Source organism: Condylura cristata, unplaced genomic scaffold, assembly GCF_000260355.1.
Source record: "Condylura cristata isolate star-nosed mole 26May11 unplaced genomic scaffold, ConCri1.0 scaffold00017, whole genome shotgun sequence".
Taxonomy (NCBI): Eukaryota; Metazoa; Chordata; class Mammalia; order Eulipotyphla; family Talpidae; genus Condylura; species Condylura cristata.
Window position 1 is genome coordinate 3,298,585 of NW_004567118.1, and position 15,168 is coordinate 3,313,752.

The following is a 15,168-nucleotide window of genomic DNA, read 5'->3' on the forward strand; positions in this document are numbered from 1 at the left end:
CCAGGGGAACTGCTGAGTGAGAGGGCTTCCAGAACACTCTTGGCTACAGCCAAGGCTGCTGGAAGCGGGTTGGAACACGGTTCTGGATAGTCCATTCTTGTTCGAATCCTGTTTCTGAAGTAGAATTGACAAAAAAGATTATGGAAGTTTGGAATCATTTCCAGATGGGCGGCAGATTAATTGATCCTTTTGCTTAAGACTGAGCATAGTTCTTAGTTCTCCCTGTCTGCTTCCCGCATATTTGTTGCCTTGATATATCAAGCTCCTTATGGCTTCAGTCTGGGTGGTTTGAGGTGGTGATGGAGAATTAACTCAGGAGACCTGAAGTCAGGATTCTGAGATTTTCTGCTATCCAAGTTGAGAATGTAAGAGGTGAGGCAGAATGAGTGGTTACCAAGCTTAAGAATGTTAGTGCAACCATTTTCCCAAGTTCCTGGCCTGTTGGGATCTGATAGTGTCTAGGTCCCTGGCTGTCAGAAGGCAGGATGCCAGAGAATAGTCCCTCTGGCGCTCTACTTCCCTTTCCAGCTAGAACGAAGCATCAGCAGCATCACTGAGAAACTGCAGAAAGTTTGTCGTCAGGATTTACTTTATTTGGGTTTGAAAGAATTCACTGGTTCTTTGTGCTAGAAATAAGCACTTGGGCTATATATAATTTATATAATTTAAGAAACTCATTCTGTTCACTTTAAATTGATGTAGGATTGTCCTTAATTTGAGTTCCACTTCAAAAGTCCCTTAGTCTTTTCCTGAATAAAATGAAGCCACCACTGTAGATGATATTTATTCTGACATGAAGTTGGTGAACATGGAGATACATTAAGAAACAAAACAAGTGATGCAGTATCACCAAATCACTCAAAACAGGATATTTGGTAGCACAACAGAATAAGGGTGTTGCTTATGGTAACTGCTCTGGTTTGTGGAGTGTGTTGTCATTAAGTGTGCAGTGAAATTTTAACTGCCAGAGTAAACAAATACATTTAATTCTAGGAAAAAAATGCATTCTTACCAAGTTGATTTATGTTATACAAACGTATACAGGCCTCTTTTAGATAATAAAACAGATGGTAGATAATAAACATTTATGTGATCAAATCAGAAGGAAAATGTATAATTTTAGAAAAACACAGTTTGACTTTCAGGCATATAAGGCATCCTTAAGATAAACGTTAGGATTTGTTAGTAAGGAGAAAAACTTGTCTATGGTTTTTCAGTGCTAAAAATGGAGATTTAAAAGTTTAGGAAGAAGGTTGTTTTACGTTTTTCACAGCTCCTGAAATCCTGTGTAGCCATAGCAGAGGCCAGGAACGGGGCATCCTTTACAGGCACCCTTTATTGTCCAGCTTGGCTAGTCATTTGGCCAAGTTGATGTCCCCTGTTGTAGTCCTGCTGCCAGTTTGCTTGGGGACAGGTGAATTGATGGGTCTCTTGTTCTTTCTGAAGTTCAGCAAGGATTCCTCCCTTCCTTTCATCCTGGTTCAAGGGCATCTTGCTGCTGCTGCTAAATTGTCTCAGTCCCACAGGGCAAAATGAGAGAAGCCTTCAAGACACCGCAGCATTTTAAATAGCTCCTTGTTTTATTTCCTCAGCTTTAGTGTCTCTAGAGAGAAAAGAAATGGACAGCAGGTTTTTTTGCCTGTCACTCTTACAAAGTTTTTTTCTCCCATAGCAGCTGAGAGGCTAAAATAAAAACTATTAGTTGACACTCTAAAATAGACCAAGGTTCTGTACATGAAGATTATTTCTTGTTGCTCACCAGAACAGATAAAGCTACTTGGGAGCCAGAGAGCTAAATTTGAGAGGTTTTACATTTCAGCTAATTTAAGGCCTTACATTTTCCTGGGAAATTGCTGCTGCTTTACATAATGCATGAATGCCAGTCTGAGTACAGACACTCTGGGTACATTTTCTACAGGTTGTTGTTATGGGGGTACAGTTGAAGGACTTCAGGTAGCTCCTTAGCAGAAGAAACACTTCTGTAAGTCTCAACACATGCCGGCATGACTGACAGTGAGGTCTGAAAGAACCAGCACACCCTTAACTGATACAAGAGTCGATAATCTTAATTTCTGTTTCTATTCTTCAGATGGATGCGAACAAGAGCAACTGTTTTAGACCTTCTATTAGATATCTAGGTATTGTAAACCCCTTGTGGATTAGAATTTTCTCTTTAATTCTTTATCCTTATTATTAGTGAACACTAGCCTCACCCTGGACCCATGTCCTAGGTCTGCTGCAGTTGCTATTTGTTTACTGCAGCTTTCAGAACATTTTGAAGTTGATGTCCTTAATTAACTGTAGAACTTGTGGGGATGCTTCCCACCCTTTTCTTCCTAAATGTTTTAAATTCTTGGGTGTTTATTGCCCTAGTCTCTAAGTTCCTCTAGTAGCTGGACATTTCATTGAGTCTGCAAGTTGGATGCAGATTATATCTTTGACCTTGAACGCAAATCAGTGAAAAACACTGTTCTACTCTTCATTTTGGTGTTCTTAAAATGTGGGGTCCAAGATGGAGAAATGGGAAGTAGGACAAATTAGTCATGATTAAGGAAGAGAGAAATTTAGGAGTACAGAATCCTGAAAACCAGCGAAGTAATTGAACCCTGATAGTCACAAGTGGCGCAGCTAGAGCAGTGGTGGAGTACAGAGGGTAGGTATCTCTCTCCTTGCTGCTTTTCACTCATATCAACATATCAGCCAGAACCAGGTAACTGGAATAATTTTAATAAAATGTTGGGCCACATGAGTGACAGTTACTCTAGTGTATAGTCTGTTCCCAACGACCAGAACTCTGATTGGCTTACAGCACAGTCTTACTGTACATTCCAGCCAATCAGGGATTAGTTTAGTCATTGAACTAATGAACTAATGTTTTTAAAAGCTGAGTACTGGGCACTTGCCTTTTGCTTTCTTTCTCTAGGACTTTAGAAGATTGGAGAACAATGATCAGCGGCTGCCTAGGTGCCTTATGTGATGCAAAGTCCCTCTGAGAACCCATTTCTCCCTTACTCCACTAATGTTTGGTCCCTTTTCTTCAGTGCTGAGTCATGTGGAAGTTACTTAGAGGTCGTTCCAGGTATTCTTTTAAACTGTCTGAATTTCAGCAGTAAAAGCAGGATTCAGAATACAATTATTCCAGTAACCTACTCATTGTATTGGAGTGATAGTTTTTTTTCTTCCCCAGAGAGATCAAAAGTGGCAGTTGCTGTTTTAGCCCACATTGGCCAGGGGTATGAGTGGTTGAGACTTATGTGGATGGTAATATGAGGAAGAATATTTGACCTTCAAAGTCCAGTTCTGAGACCTGATGTTCTACTGGCATGTTTTTTAATCTTAGTGTGGGAAGTACAGATTGTCAAATAAGCAAGGTGTTAACCATCTCTTCTTATTCTAACTGTAGGCTTTTGGGAGGTGGGAAAGGCAAGCAGAACCTTCTCGGTTTTTCTTAGTTTCTTTCCTGAAAATTCTTTCCAATGGCAGTTTGCTCTGAGACAGTCAACCACCTGTTGAACTAAGAAACCAAGAGAACTCGGGAAGTAACATACTAGTTAATAATCCAGATTGATTCCTCTCTTCACTACCTCTTGTCCTCTCCCTCTGCCCTCAATCCAGAAACATCCTTTTACTTAAGTGTACTTCCTCAGTTCTAAATTTTTGATGGTGCTATTGTCCCCATGAGGGTAGTGAAAGATGACACACAATAGGAAGTCAAGGACTGGAAAATGATGGGTTTCGTGATATGTTACAAAAATAAGTTTCTGGCTAGTGCTAAAAAGCCAGCAATTTGTGTCCTCCATATGGCTTCAGAGAGCTTGTTTCTCAGAAGCAGCTGTATACTTGGGTCACTTCTTACCAGAGATAAGTGAAGGTTAGGTAGGTGCACAGATTGGGACACCTCCTACTTAAGAAATTATCGTGAATTTTTAACCCACAGTTGAAACCGAATGTCTTTGTACCTGCAGTGGTGGGGTTTCCTCTGGATTGGTTGTAATTCCCCACTGAACTAGCCATAGCCAGTGTTGCCTGGTGTCCTTCCCTGTTCAAGCAGCAGGGAGTGCTACTGCCTTTATGGACTGAATCTGACTCCACTTGGGGCCCCTTGTTCTTTTGGTTCTGCCCCTGCTGAGACATCCCTCTGAATGTCCATAGTTCCAGAGGGATGTCCAGAGAATAATTTGAACAGGTATGTTAATGAGTTTTCTTTGTCTCGGTCTTCCCCTTTGGGTTGAGGGCAGCACAGGTATTTTGATTGTGCTTTAAAGTGAAAGCAGAAACTGTATTGGGTAGGAGATTGGGTAAAGGAGACTGGGAGGCCCACCTTTGCCAACAGGTAGCAGTTGGGTCGAGCCCACCCTGTTTTCTTGACCATTAAGAGACCTTTATTTGTACTCAACATGTAGCAAATATTCAGTCTGTGGAATTGATTTCCATTTATCCATTTAAATTGTCATTTTACCCCTAGATTAGTTAGAAGATTAAGAAAAGCAAGAAACAATCTGATAATGCATATTCTTCTACATTATTCTCTCATGAAGGTCAAAGAGAGTACAACATGAAACAAGCCCTGTGACATGCCTTTGGGGACAAGAGGTCTAACTGTGGGAAGGAGGAAGGAATTTCTACTCTAAAGCTGGCCAAGATCCTGTAAATTCTGAAGGGTGGAGGACATTTCTACATGAACAGACCCTAGTAACTTTGACTGAATAACAGAAATGGGTACACTAATCATAGAGTTAGGGTGACATTTTGAAAGTAGTAAATATAATAGGAATGCATGAAGGATATTTTACTCATTAGTGGTATAAAGTATTATTGTTAATAGCCTGAGGGTAAACAAAGGACAGATACTTTTAGGTTCCTCCTGCCAATAAAAGTCTCCAAAATCAGAAAGCCCCTAACTACTTGCCTCTAAGTATTTTGTCCTGTGTTGTAATTTTAGTGAAACGGATTTTTTTTCCTTCCACATCAAGAGTAGCAAATAATTTAACAAAATGCAGAAAACCAACAACCTCCAGAAAAACATTCAAACTGTGACATGTTTTGATTTCAGTTACTATTAATGGCTATAGAAAAGCTGGGCTTTATTTAAAATGTTGTACTATTCAAATATGTGAAATAACTAAAAGCAGTGTGGCATGGTTTTTGTCATAAAAAAATCTGATCAGTATTACCTATGTTACTTATGTTGTAGGTTAGTGAAACAGTTCTCTGTTTTTCATATGCTGAGGTAGGAAAAAAATCCTAAATGATATTGTACAAATGAGGTACCTCATCCCTACTTTCATAATCTATAAACTCATGATATTTGAAGCAATTCCAGAGAGAACTGAGCTATATCAAGGACATTTTCAAGCTTATCATCCAGTGAATTTTGCATTGGTGAAGGCTCACCAAAGTTCCCAGCTGCTTCTTTAAGTGCTAAAAGATAAACCAGTTGGCCTAAGACAAAGATTCTGCTTAAAATATCCATTTTTTTGGAAAATGGATATTTTTATGGGGTGTCTTAATTTGGGGCACATTGAAATGTCAACTATGGTATTTAAATATATTTGTAATTTCGCTGAATTGTAAATGTGCAAAGTTGGCTGGTGATCATAAACCCAGGTTGTCAGGTTCAATCAGATGATGATACCTGGCGATTCCCTTGGTGGTGTTTGAGTAATCAGTATCTGTGCTGAATGAAAGCTAAAGAGCGAATGCAAACTGCAGATACACAGATTGGATATACAGATTTATGTTTTGAAGTTTTTTTTATTTATGAATACAGGAACTGGGACACAGGCCAGAAGTTTGGGTTTGGGGGGTGAGAGGATTCGCCAGAGACAGAGTGGGGAACAGAACAGACAGATATACTGAAATGCACCGCTGAGGGGAGCAGCAGGTGGGACAGGAGAAGTCTGTTGCGCCATGTGGGTCTCTTCCCTGGTCAGGGATCAAACTCCATCTGCAGTGGCAGCAGACAGCTTCATAGTGCGACTTAATCCTTTGCGCCACCAGGGAAGCCCCTGATATACAGGTTTTAACATATGTAGTGTAGACAAGCAGGTTTTCAGAACTGCAGTTTTCTGATTGATGAATTTATCTGTGAGGGGGAAAAAAAGACATTTTAAGAGTAAGATTGACCAAAAGTGAAATTCTCCTGTTTTCTCCTTCCCTTAACCTGTCAGAGGGAAGGCTAGCCTGTTCCTTACTACTTAGCTTCCAGCATATATCTAAGGAGGATAGTTTTGTTTTGTTTTGTTTTTAATCTTTCAGTAGCTGTTTTTCAAGAAGTTGTTGCTGATTATAAAAGTGAAAAGACTGGTTTGGTACAGATGGAGTCATATCACAACATCTTGGTGAATCAGAGAAGTGATGCTTATTCTATGTAACTTATTCTACTTAGAGTTGACCCGGTGATTGGATGGGGAATTTAGTTTTAATCTAAAAATCCTTGACACTGTTAGTAGAGAAAAACACATGAGTCCAGGAATTAGGAAAGCTTTGCAACCACTCTGGTGCTCACTGCCTCTTCCTCTGTTACGACGTGTGGTGTCCCCACACGTCTTCAGAAGGCCACTGTGAAATCTTCATTTGGAAAGTTTTAAATATCTGAATAAAGACTAGCGATACAGGATAGCTGTTAATAGTGCCATCAGATTAGTTATGACCCAGTCCATATTTTGCTATAGTATTACATTTCAGGCCTTAGTGTGCGTTATATCTTGTGGCCAGAGTATATCTGTAGATTAATTTAGTCCCTTTTGGAGCTTTCATTTTTTCAGTTGGTCCAGGTAAACCCTGTTAATTCTGATTCTTTCTTTCTCAGTACTGGTGTGTTTCAGTAGGCACATGTTGCAACCTCACTAGGTTATCACTGCATTGACCCTGGCTGGGAGTAGAGTGACAGAAACCACCGCAAGATCGCCCTCAACTCCAGTGTTAACCAGCTCTTCTCCTTCTTTTCCAGTCCCACGCCTTTGACATCTCATCCTTCAGTCCCTTTGCTATAAGGGCAACTTGAACAAGCTTCAGACCTTTCTCAGACTCGCAGGGCAGGACTTGAATGGATTTGACCCTGGAATTGTTCCTGATGCAGCCTGTTCTTGCAGCTGCCATGCTGGATTCCAAAGATCCGCTCTTTCCTCGGCTGGTCTCGCAGGGTCAGGCCCATTGGTTAAAGCTTGTCTGTATTTGGTGGGGAGGTTCAAAACGAAGGAGGGTCTCCACTTTGGGCGTTGGACCTGGAGGCAAAAAATAAGCATTCAGTCTAAAAGCACTAAGTGCCCATTGTTTAGGCAGCTGTTAATCAGCCATGTTTCTATGAAAATAAGTCCTTTTCATGAGGCAATTGTGTGGGAATAGCTAATTCTGGCCTGATGCTGTGCAGTGTGAAGTTAAAAACATGGTAACTTGTCACAACACAATTCTTCTTGTTCTTTCTGCTGTGGGCTGACTCTACATTACTCGCTTTGTTTGCTCTAGAATGGAATCTACTCACCATTTACTAAAATGAAATGCATTTCTTGGGGGAGGCAGTGTCCAGCTCACTAGGCCACGCATCTTAAAGAGAAAGACAAACTGCGCCTGTGGCTGTTAGGAATGCCATTTAGCTTGTTTAAGGCCAGGTTTCAGTTCTGGGGTTGGATTTTATATGCTGATACTGTTTTGACTTAAAGAAATTCAGTCATTGCCTGAGTCTTGTTCCTACCAGCACAGAGATTAAATTTCAAAATCTTAGGCATAGACAGACACGAACACGAGAGAAAGCTTAGCATACAAGAAAGTGCAAAAACTTTGGAATCTGGCCTTGTGCAAGCTATTTAATCCTAATCCATAATTTCTTTTTAGGAAAGTGGAAATAATGAAACTCCTGCTATCACAATACTTTCAAAGTACCCAGAAGTTCCTGGTCTCAATAATTATGATAACCTTCCACAGAATTCATTCTTTGCATTTCTGCTAGAAGCCAGTGCTGAAGTTACTAGCCTCCATGGGAGTTAAGCATAAAAAGGCTCCTCTACAGGTTGTCTCACCTTTGACATACAAGCTTCATGCTGCTGACATTGTCTGTCCAGGTACCTAGGTACTGTTGGTTTGCCTCAAGAATTTGTGTGTTCTTAGCCACTAGCAACTGGATAAAGGGCTTGATCTTCTGGGCCTAATGTCTCCTTTGAATTTACTGCATTCATTCACAGCAGCTTGACTCAATTTCTGAAATCAGTGTTGGGAAAAATCCTTTATTCAAATCTCTTGGCATGTCTGCTCTTAAAGGATAAACTTCTTCATAGTTTTTAATAGTGACTTACTTAATTTAGAGTTGCAGGATGGTGCCTATCATGTAGAAAGATTGCATTTGGTGCTATGAGTCTTGCAGTTGGGGGATTCTTAAAGGCTTTTAATAGCAGGTGTCCTCTTTACAGCACTGTGATAATAAATAAAACTGTTCAAACAGGTTTATATCCATCACAGTTCAAATCTGTCAATGTTCAGAGATCATTCCCATCTTCTTTCTAGTCTTTTCATGTTAGTAGGGCTTGCCAGGACAGTGATGTGAGAAGAATGGAAAGGAAGAGAGGGCTTCAATAAAAAGAAGGCCGCTTTGCCAGTTTGTAGCTTAAAATACATAAGTAAATAAAACACAGATCTTCCCAATGCTAATATCAAGCGCTAAACTCCTATGCCATCATCAAAGTTAAGAACTACGTACTTTGTCCCCACTCCAGTTAGCCACTGGACTAGCTGCTGAACTGAAGGACAGGAAAGGAAACGGATTCTTCTAACAAAATCGCTCAGATGTTTAGTTATGTTGCAGTAATTGTTTTAGTAAAAAATTACCTTTGTTACTCAAGTTGGTCAATAGAATGACTTTAAATGTATTTGATAGAGGTTGCTAGCTTGTTCTTTTAAAACATCTTGGTCATGTGTGATTTGATTCTAGTTCCTTGGTGAGGGTATAATTCCAAGTTATGTAACATTGTTCCTTTAAAAGTATAATTTGTCTAATGCCACAAAAATGGATTTTGGGGCTGATACCACATGCCTGCTGTTATACGAGGTACTGCAGTAATGGCAAAGGGAAAGTAAGTACCTGCATAAATGTGATGGGCAGAGGGAATACCAATAGATGGGTACTTCTTACAGCATGGCACTGCAACCTGTACCTTGTTTGTGCCTGTCAACCAAGTTCTTGATCTCTGCTGTCACTGAACTCTGTCTTCCATCTTACACACCAATATGCTATGCTTTTAACTCCTTTGCCACCTGCTTTTGCTGTTTGTCCTTCCAGTGACAAATGCATGAGCCACAAGAGAATAAATCATTAAAACTCACTTTGATGTGACCCATTTCACATTGAGAAGCCAGTTGCCCTGAATGGAATTACCTTTAGCTTTTTTTTTTTTTTTTTTTTTTTATTTATTTATTTGTTTAAGACTCCATTTTTGACAAAATATAAAGGAATAACTATAAGGAGAAGTGTCAGTTTACCGGCCTTAAAGGGCATGGCTACAGGTGGGAATAGCAAGGCCAAAAAAGCAACATGAGAGGCTTTTTTGATCTAGGTTGTATCTTAGTGACCAAAAAACAGCATCTGAAGAACCCGGATCCTTTCGTTAGCACCTCCTTTTGGTCCATCAGCCCGTTGAACAAATCTGTAAATTACTTCAAGTATTACACTAACTTGCAGCTCAGTGTGCTGGGGGCACTAACCCAAAGTGTGCTCCCACGAGTTTACAGAGTTTGGTCCCTAGCTGAGTAACATGATTCTCTTTCTCTTTCCCTTCCAGGGAAGCAGAGTCTTTCAAGGAACAAGGAAATGCATACTATGCCAAGAAAGATTACAATGAAGCTTATAACTATTACACAAAAGCCATAGGTGAGAAGACCTGGAACTTAATGCTGGGAGATAATTTGCCAAAAACTGTGATAAATAGCCCCTCTCTTAGTCGTGGCCTCTTGCATAGTGAGTTGATAGCTGTAGTAATTAGGGCTAAAAAGATACCCACCTAAACGCACCTTAGCTATTGTCAATTCATTATTGTCTTAGACAATGACCTTTGTAGAGATTGTCAAATCTTAGTTATCTCCAGCTCAGTTGCCTGGCATATTTTAGTCCCATGTCAGCATTTTTCTCACTTAACTTAATTGGAAGTTCAACAAACACAATAGAAAGCACAAATTCATTTTATCTAAAACATCTTCTATAAAACACATAATCTGTTAGAAAGATAGACATGCTGACTCATCTCCCCCTGAAAGATAATCTGTATGCTTTAAAGCTAAGTATAAATTATTTTTTAATAGCTTGTTTTTAAATTGGCATCACTGCTGTTGTCCATGGCACAAGCACTCAAAAATTTGGCTGTGACCTTTTAAGGAGACCATGTGAGGTTGCTTGATAGTTTGGTGGCCTGTCGTTCTAAGGTAGAATGGCCCCTGAGCTTTTCTTTCTGCTTTTTCTTTAGATATGTGTCCTAAAAATGCCAGCTACTATGGGAATCGAGCAGCCACTTTGATGATGCTAGGACGGTTCCGGGAAGCTCTTGGAGATGCACAGCAGTCAGTGAGGTTGGATGACAGTTTCGTCCGGGTATGTGACGGGGCCCTCTGGTGAGAGCTGAGTCTGTGCGTTGAGTTTCTCTAACCCTCATTCTCAACACTAGTGAGCAGACAATTTGGGCAGAAAATTGTTTGTTGTGGGGAGCAATCCTATACATTGTGGATTAGCAGCACCCCTGACCTTTAACCGTTAGATATCAGTAGTACCCCCTTCCTCCCTGGTTGTGACAGCAAGAATATCTCTGACATTGCTGAATGTCCCGTGGATGGCAGACTCACCCCTGGTTGAGAACCACTGCTCCAGGCATTTTCATCCCATGTAGATTTTGTGTGGGTGTTCATTGCTGTTCTTGATTTCTCTCTGCCTTTCTCATCATGGTCCTTTTCTTTCCTCTTTGTGTTTCTTCTAGGGACATCTACGAGAGGGCAAATGCCACCTATCTCTAGGCAATGCCATGGCAGCATGTCGCAGTTTCCAAAGAGCTCTGGAATTGGATCATAAAAATGCTCAGGCACAGCAGGAGGTATGGCTTGATCCTGTTTGTATCGAAAGGTATTTTGGTGCATTAGGAGATATGAGAGTCAAAGCTGTACCCTAGTCTCACTTCTCCATTAGCCACATCTGTGGGTGGTTGTAGGCAAATCTCATCGTCTCTGAGCCTTGGATTCCTTATTTATAAAAGGAGTTTTGAATATGATTTACAGCTTTAGAAATCTGTGAAAATTAGGGTATTTCCAAGATCATTCAGGGATAGGGAGGTGCTTAAAGGATTGATTTGCGTGGTGTAAAAGAATCTGAGTAAATTCAAAACCTGATGAAATTGGAAATAGCTAACACAATTAGTTTTTATCACCATAGGTAGCTTATCCCTGATGAATTTTAGTGAGATTCTCAAAAGTTCTGCTCTTCCTGACAACACTTTGCCTTTTTTTATGCATGTCAGGGTACAGCTCTTAGATTCCTAACTTCCCATTTAATGTGAAGGTGAAGATTGAGCCTTCACCTTCATCAGGAGTCGGCTGCATGCTCATCAACTTGACTTGTGGAAAGTTCTTAGTGTTGATTTTCTTGAGAAAGATTCATCAAGGTCTTAATGATCTTTGTCATTGAATTTACAACTATAATAAAGCTTTTTCTTATCTGATTTCTTGGTATAGTTCAAGAATGCTAATGCAGTCATAGAATATGAGAAAATAGCAGAAACGGATTTTGAGAAGCGGGATTTTCGGAAGGTAAAGTACAGCTGAAATCTCTTCTATCTCACAAAGTTGTGAGTGTGTGTGATTAAGAGGAGTATGGTACAGAAGATATGAAATAATAAGTTACACTTTAATTTGACTTTGACTCTTCTCCTTCCCTCTTATTAAGACTTTCTTTTTTAATTTACAGCAGAATTGAAATGAAGGTACAGACATTTCTTGTATACTCTCCTGACCCTTTCCTGCATAGCCCCCACCCCCATAGCAGCATTAGCCACCATATAAAATTTGTTACAACCAAGTTTCTATGAATTGTAAATAAAACTGCTATAAATATCCATATGTGGGTTTTTGTGTAGATGTAAGTCTTCCTTTCTCCTGCAGGTAAACACCAAAAAGTATGATTGCTGGATTGTAGAGCAAGACTTAGTCTTAGTCTTGCAAGGTACTATCAAACTGCCTTTCCTATTTTGCATCCTCATCCTGTTGTTCTACATCACCACCAGAATTTTAAAAATGTTTTTGCTGAGGTACTGAAGCAGGCATTGGGTCCAGAAGGCAGACGCCCAGGAGACTCTTCTCAGTTCTTATCTCAGTGAGGAAATAATACAGTGTCAAGACTAAGGTTAGGGAGAAAATCAAGAAGCTTATTGGCACATAGGAGGACAGTAAAGCTCTCTGAGCAGAGAGGGGGCAAGAAGCTGGAGTTTATATGAGTGTGGAGAGCATGGGGTAGAGGTTCAGAATTTGGGTGTCTTGACGTTGTATCTCTTGTTATAGTTTGAGGCCCACTGGGTCTCAGGTTACTTGGTCTGTTTTGTCCCTTGCTTTTGTAATGTGTTGGATTTCTGAAAACTTAGTTTCTCACTGAGTTGGAACACCCTGACCCTACTGACAGCTTGTACTCAGCCTAATTTCCTCATTCAGTACTTCTTAATTATATTTCATTCTATAAGAAGAAGCAAAACAAGTTTGTTAACTTGATTTTGTTCTTTATTTGGTATAAAGTAGTGGGTTGACAGTATGCTGGTTTATAATGTCAACAGAGGAAAGTCCACTTAGAATTAAATATTGGATTTGGTTAATCCATGTTTATGTGAATGATGGTAGCTAGCTTTAACTCCTGTTTATGTGAACTGAATGGGATTAGAAATCACAAATAGAGAAAGACTTTTTTTAAAGAACTTTTTAAATAGTGTACATTATTACTACTTTTTCCATTACTACTCTTTAGGCCTTTCTATGGAAGCATGCCACTGTTCGTTAGGGAACTCTGTGACAGCCCCAACGATGTATATCCAGAGGGGCTGACAGGATTGAAACATGGAAAATGTATAAAAGCTCAAGACTACTGGATCTTGTGGTTATGTATCAGCCGTATAATTCAACTCCTTTCTTTAGACATACTTGATAGTAGCTTTCACTAGAGTTTTAAAAAGAGATAAAGGGCCTCCCAAAGGGTTATAAACCTAGTCAAGCTCAGTTTTCAGGACCTGCTAAAAAATGAGTACTCTGGGGAATGGAGTTGCCCCTTCACGTCTGGGAACTTGTGTGGTGAGGCTTTCTGTAGCAGGTACTCAGTAAGTGTTTGATGAGGGTCCAGCAAAGAATCATTCTGTGGCCACACCGTGAAGGGCCCTTGGTAGTGCGTGTATCTGATTAGCTTATGCAGAGTCCCGGCGTTAACCCACTAGATCTATTCTGTCCATTGGTTTTAAAAGCCACATAATTTGGGGGGGGTGTATGTGTTTAGAAAGTGATTCTGGCTCCTGTCACATTTTCTGAGGTTTACAAAGGCAAAAGCTTTCTCTCAAAAGGCGGTCTTTTGAGTTGTCTTTACTCTCTTGCCCATTCTGGAGCCAGAATCCCCAGTGGTGACAGAATCCTGTTTGTCACATCCCAGCCCCCCTCCCCACTGTAGCTCATGGTGATGTCACAAATGAAGAATTATGATCCTGGCAGGGGGAACAGATGAACTTGGCAGAAACAAAGATCTTCTTTGCCTGCAGCTGTCTCTAGTCAGAGAGGTGGGGGTGGGAAGTGCAGCGCTGAGCCTCCCGCCGGTACGCAGAGCATTTCTGTGCGCTCCCTGTGAAGGCAGCAGGGTGTGGCTCTTACATTTTCACTGAGCTCCCCACTCCTAGTCTTTTTCTAAATGGGGGGTTCTGCCCTATGTAGTACCTGGGTTTTCATACGGTCCTGAGAGCCAGGCAGTAGCTTGTGCCTTTGAAGAGCCGTCCCTGCCACTGTCCTGCTGTGCAGCTTCCTGGTGGAACAGCTGTGGTGTTTGCCCCGTGGGTTTTGAGTTTTTGAGCAGGTGTTATTCATGGTTGGAAGGCTAGAAAGTGAAGCAAATACTCAGTTCCAAGAACTCCCCCAAACTTACCCCCACCTGCTTAGTTCTCAGCCCATAGGGTGACCTTTGTTCTAGTTTCTTTCCAGTTTTTCCTCCATAAATAAGCAAATACAAATACAGATTCATAACTTCGTTATTTTTCAATTTTTGCATGGAAGGTGATTGCTACCTGGTTCTGGACCTTGCTCTTGATCACCTACCACTGTGTTGGTATATGAGAGCTGCTTCAATTTTAGAGCCACACAATGTCCCATGATATGAATGTGTGCGCTGTTGGTACAGTGTGTGAAGAACTTCTATGTTATAGTGCCATGTAGTATTCCATTAATGAGTATCTTCATTATCTAACCAGTCTTTTATTGATGGAATTTGAGTTATTTTTGCTCTTAAGTTTTCAAACTTCATCTTTTCTTCCTCTTCATCCATAGAGTTGCCCTTTGGGTCAGTTATTCTTTTTTTTTTTTTTTTAATTTATTTTTGCATAGAAAAACTGTATAGGCCAGAGGTCTGGAGGATTAGAAGATTCGCCAGAGACAAGAGTAGGGAACAGACCAGGTAGTGGATTTACTGAAATAATTTGCTGAGGAAAGCACTGGGCAAGACAGGAGAGGTCTGCTGCATCATGTGGGTCAGCTCCCTGGCCAGTGATCACATTCAGGCCATAGAGTTGATAGTGCTGAGACTTAACCCCTAGGCTACCAGGGAGGCCTGAGTCAGTTATTCTTAAAGAAAAATAAGATAGACCAGTGACCTCCCAGAAATAGCGGCTAAACCAAAATAAAAGTTCAGAGAACAAATGTTTAAAAAGAAAATGAGAATATAGGAGAGCAAGTGTTTATGAAGCTGCAAGACTGAACTAAAACCCTAATGTGGAGGAGAGAGGACTTGGCTTTTGGTTTGTATAGCAACTTTCTGGTTATAGTAATTTGATGTGGTCTATTTAGACCATTTGAATTGAACAGTTGGGGGTCTCCTTGGTGGCACAGCTGTTAACGTCTCAGCACTACCAAGCTATCACCAGTTTCTGCAACACGAGTTTTATCCCCAGCCAGGAAGCTGACACACGCAGT

The 15,168-nt window shown here is 40.6% G+C and overlaps 1 protein-coding gene across 2 annotated transcripts in view; it reads left to right on the top strand.

The window, feature by feature from the left end:
* Positions 1-15,168, top strand: part of DNAJC7 (DnaJ (Hsp40) homolog, subfamily C, member 7) — a 28,931-nt gene that overhangs the window by 3,145 nt on the left and 10,618 nt on the right. For both annotated transcript variants that reach the window (XM_012726137.1, XM_004684179.2), the window contains exons 2-5: positions 9,771-9,859; positions 10,449-10,573; positions 10,953-11,066; positions 11,701-11,775. In XM_012726137.1, coding sequence (XP_012581591.1) covers positions 10,451-10,573; positions 10,953-11,066; positions 11,701-11,775 — 312 coding nt within the window. In that variant the 5' untranslated portion in view covers positions 9,771-9,859; positions 10,449-10,450. The remainder of the gene's footprint in view (positions 1-9,770; positions 9,860-10,448; positions 10,574-10,952; positions 11,067-11,700; positions 11,776-15,168) is intronic.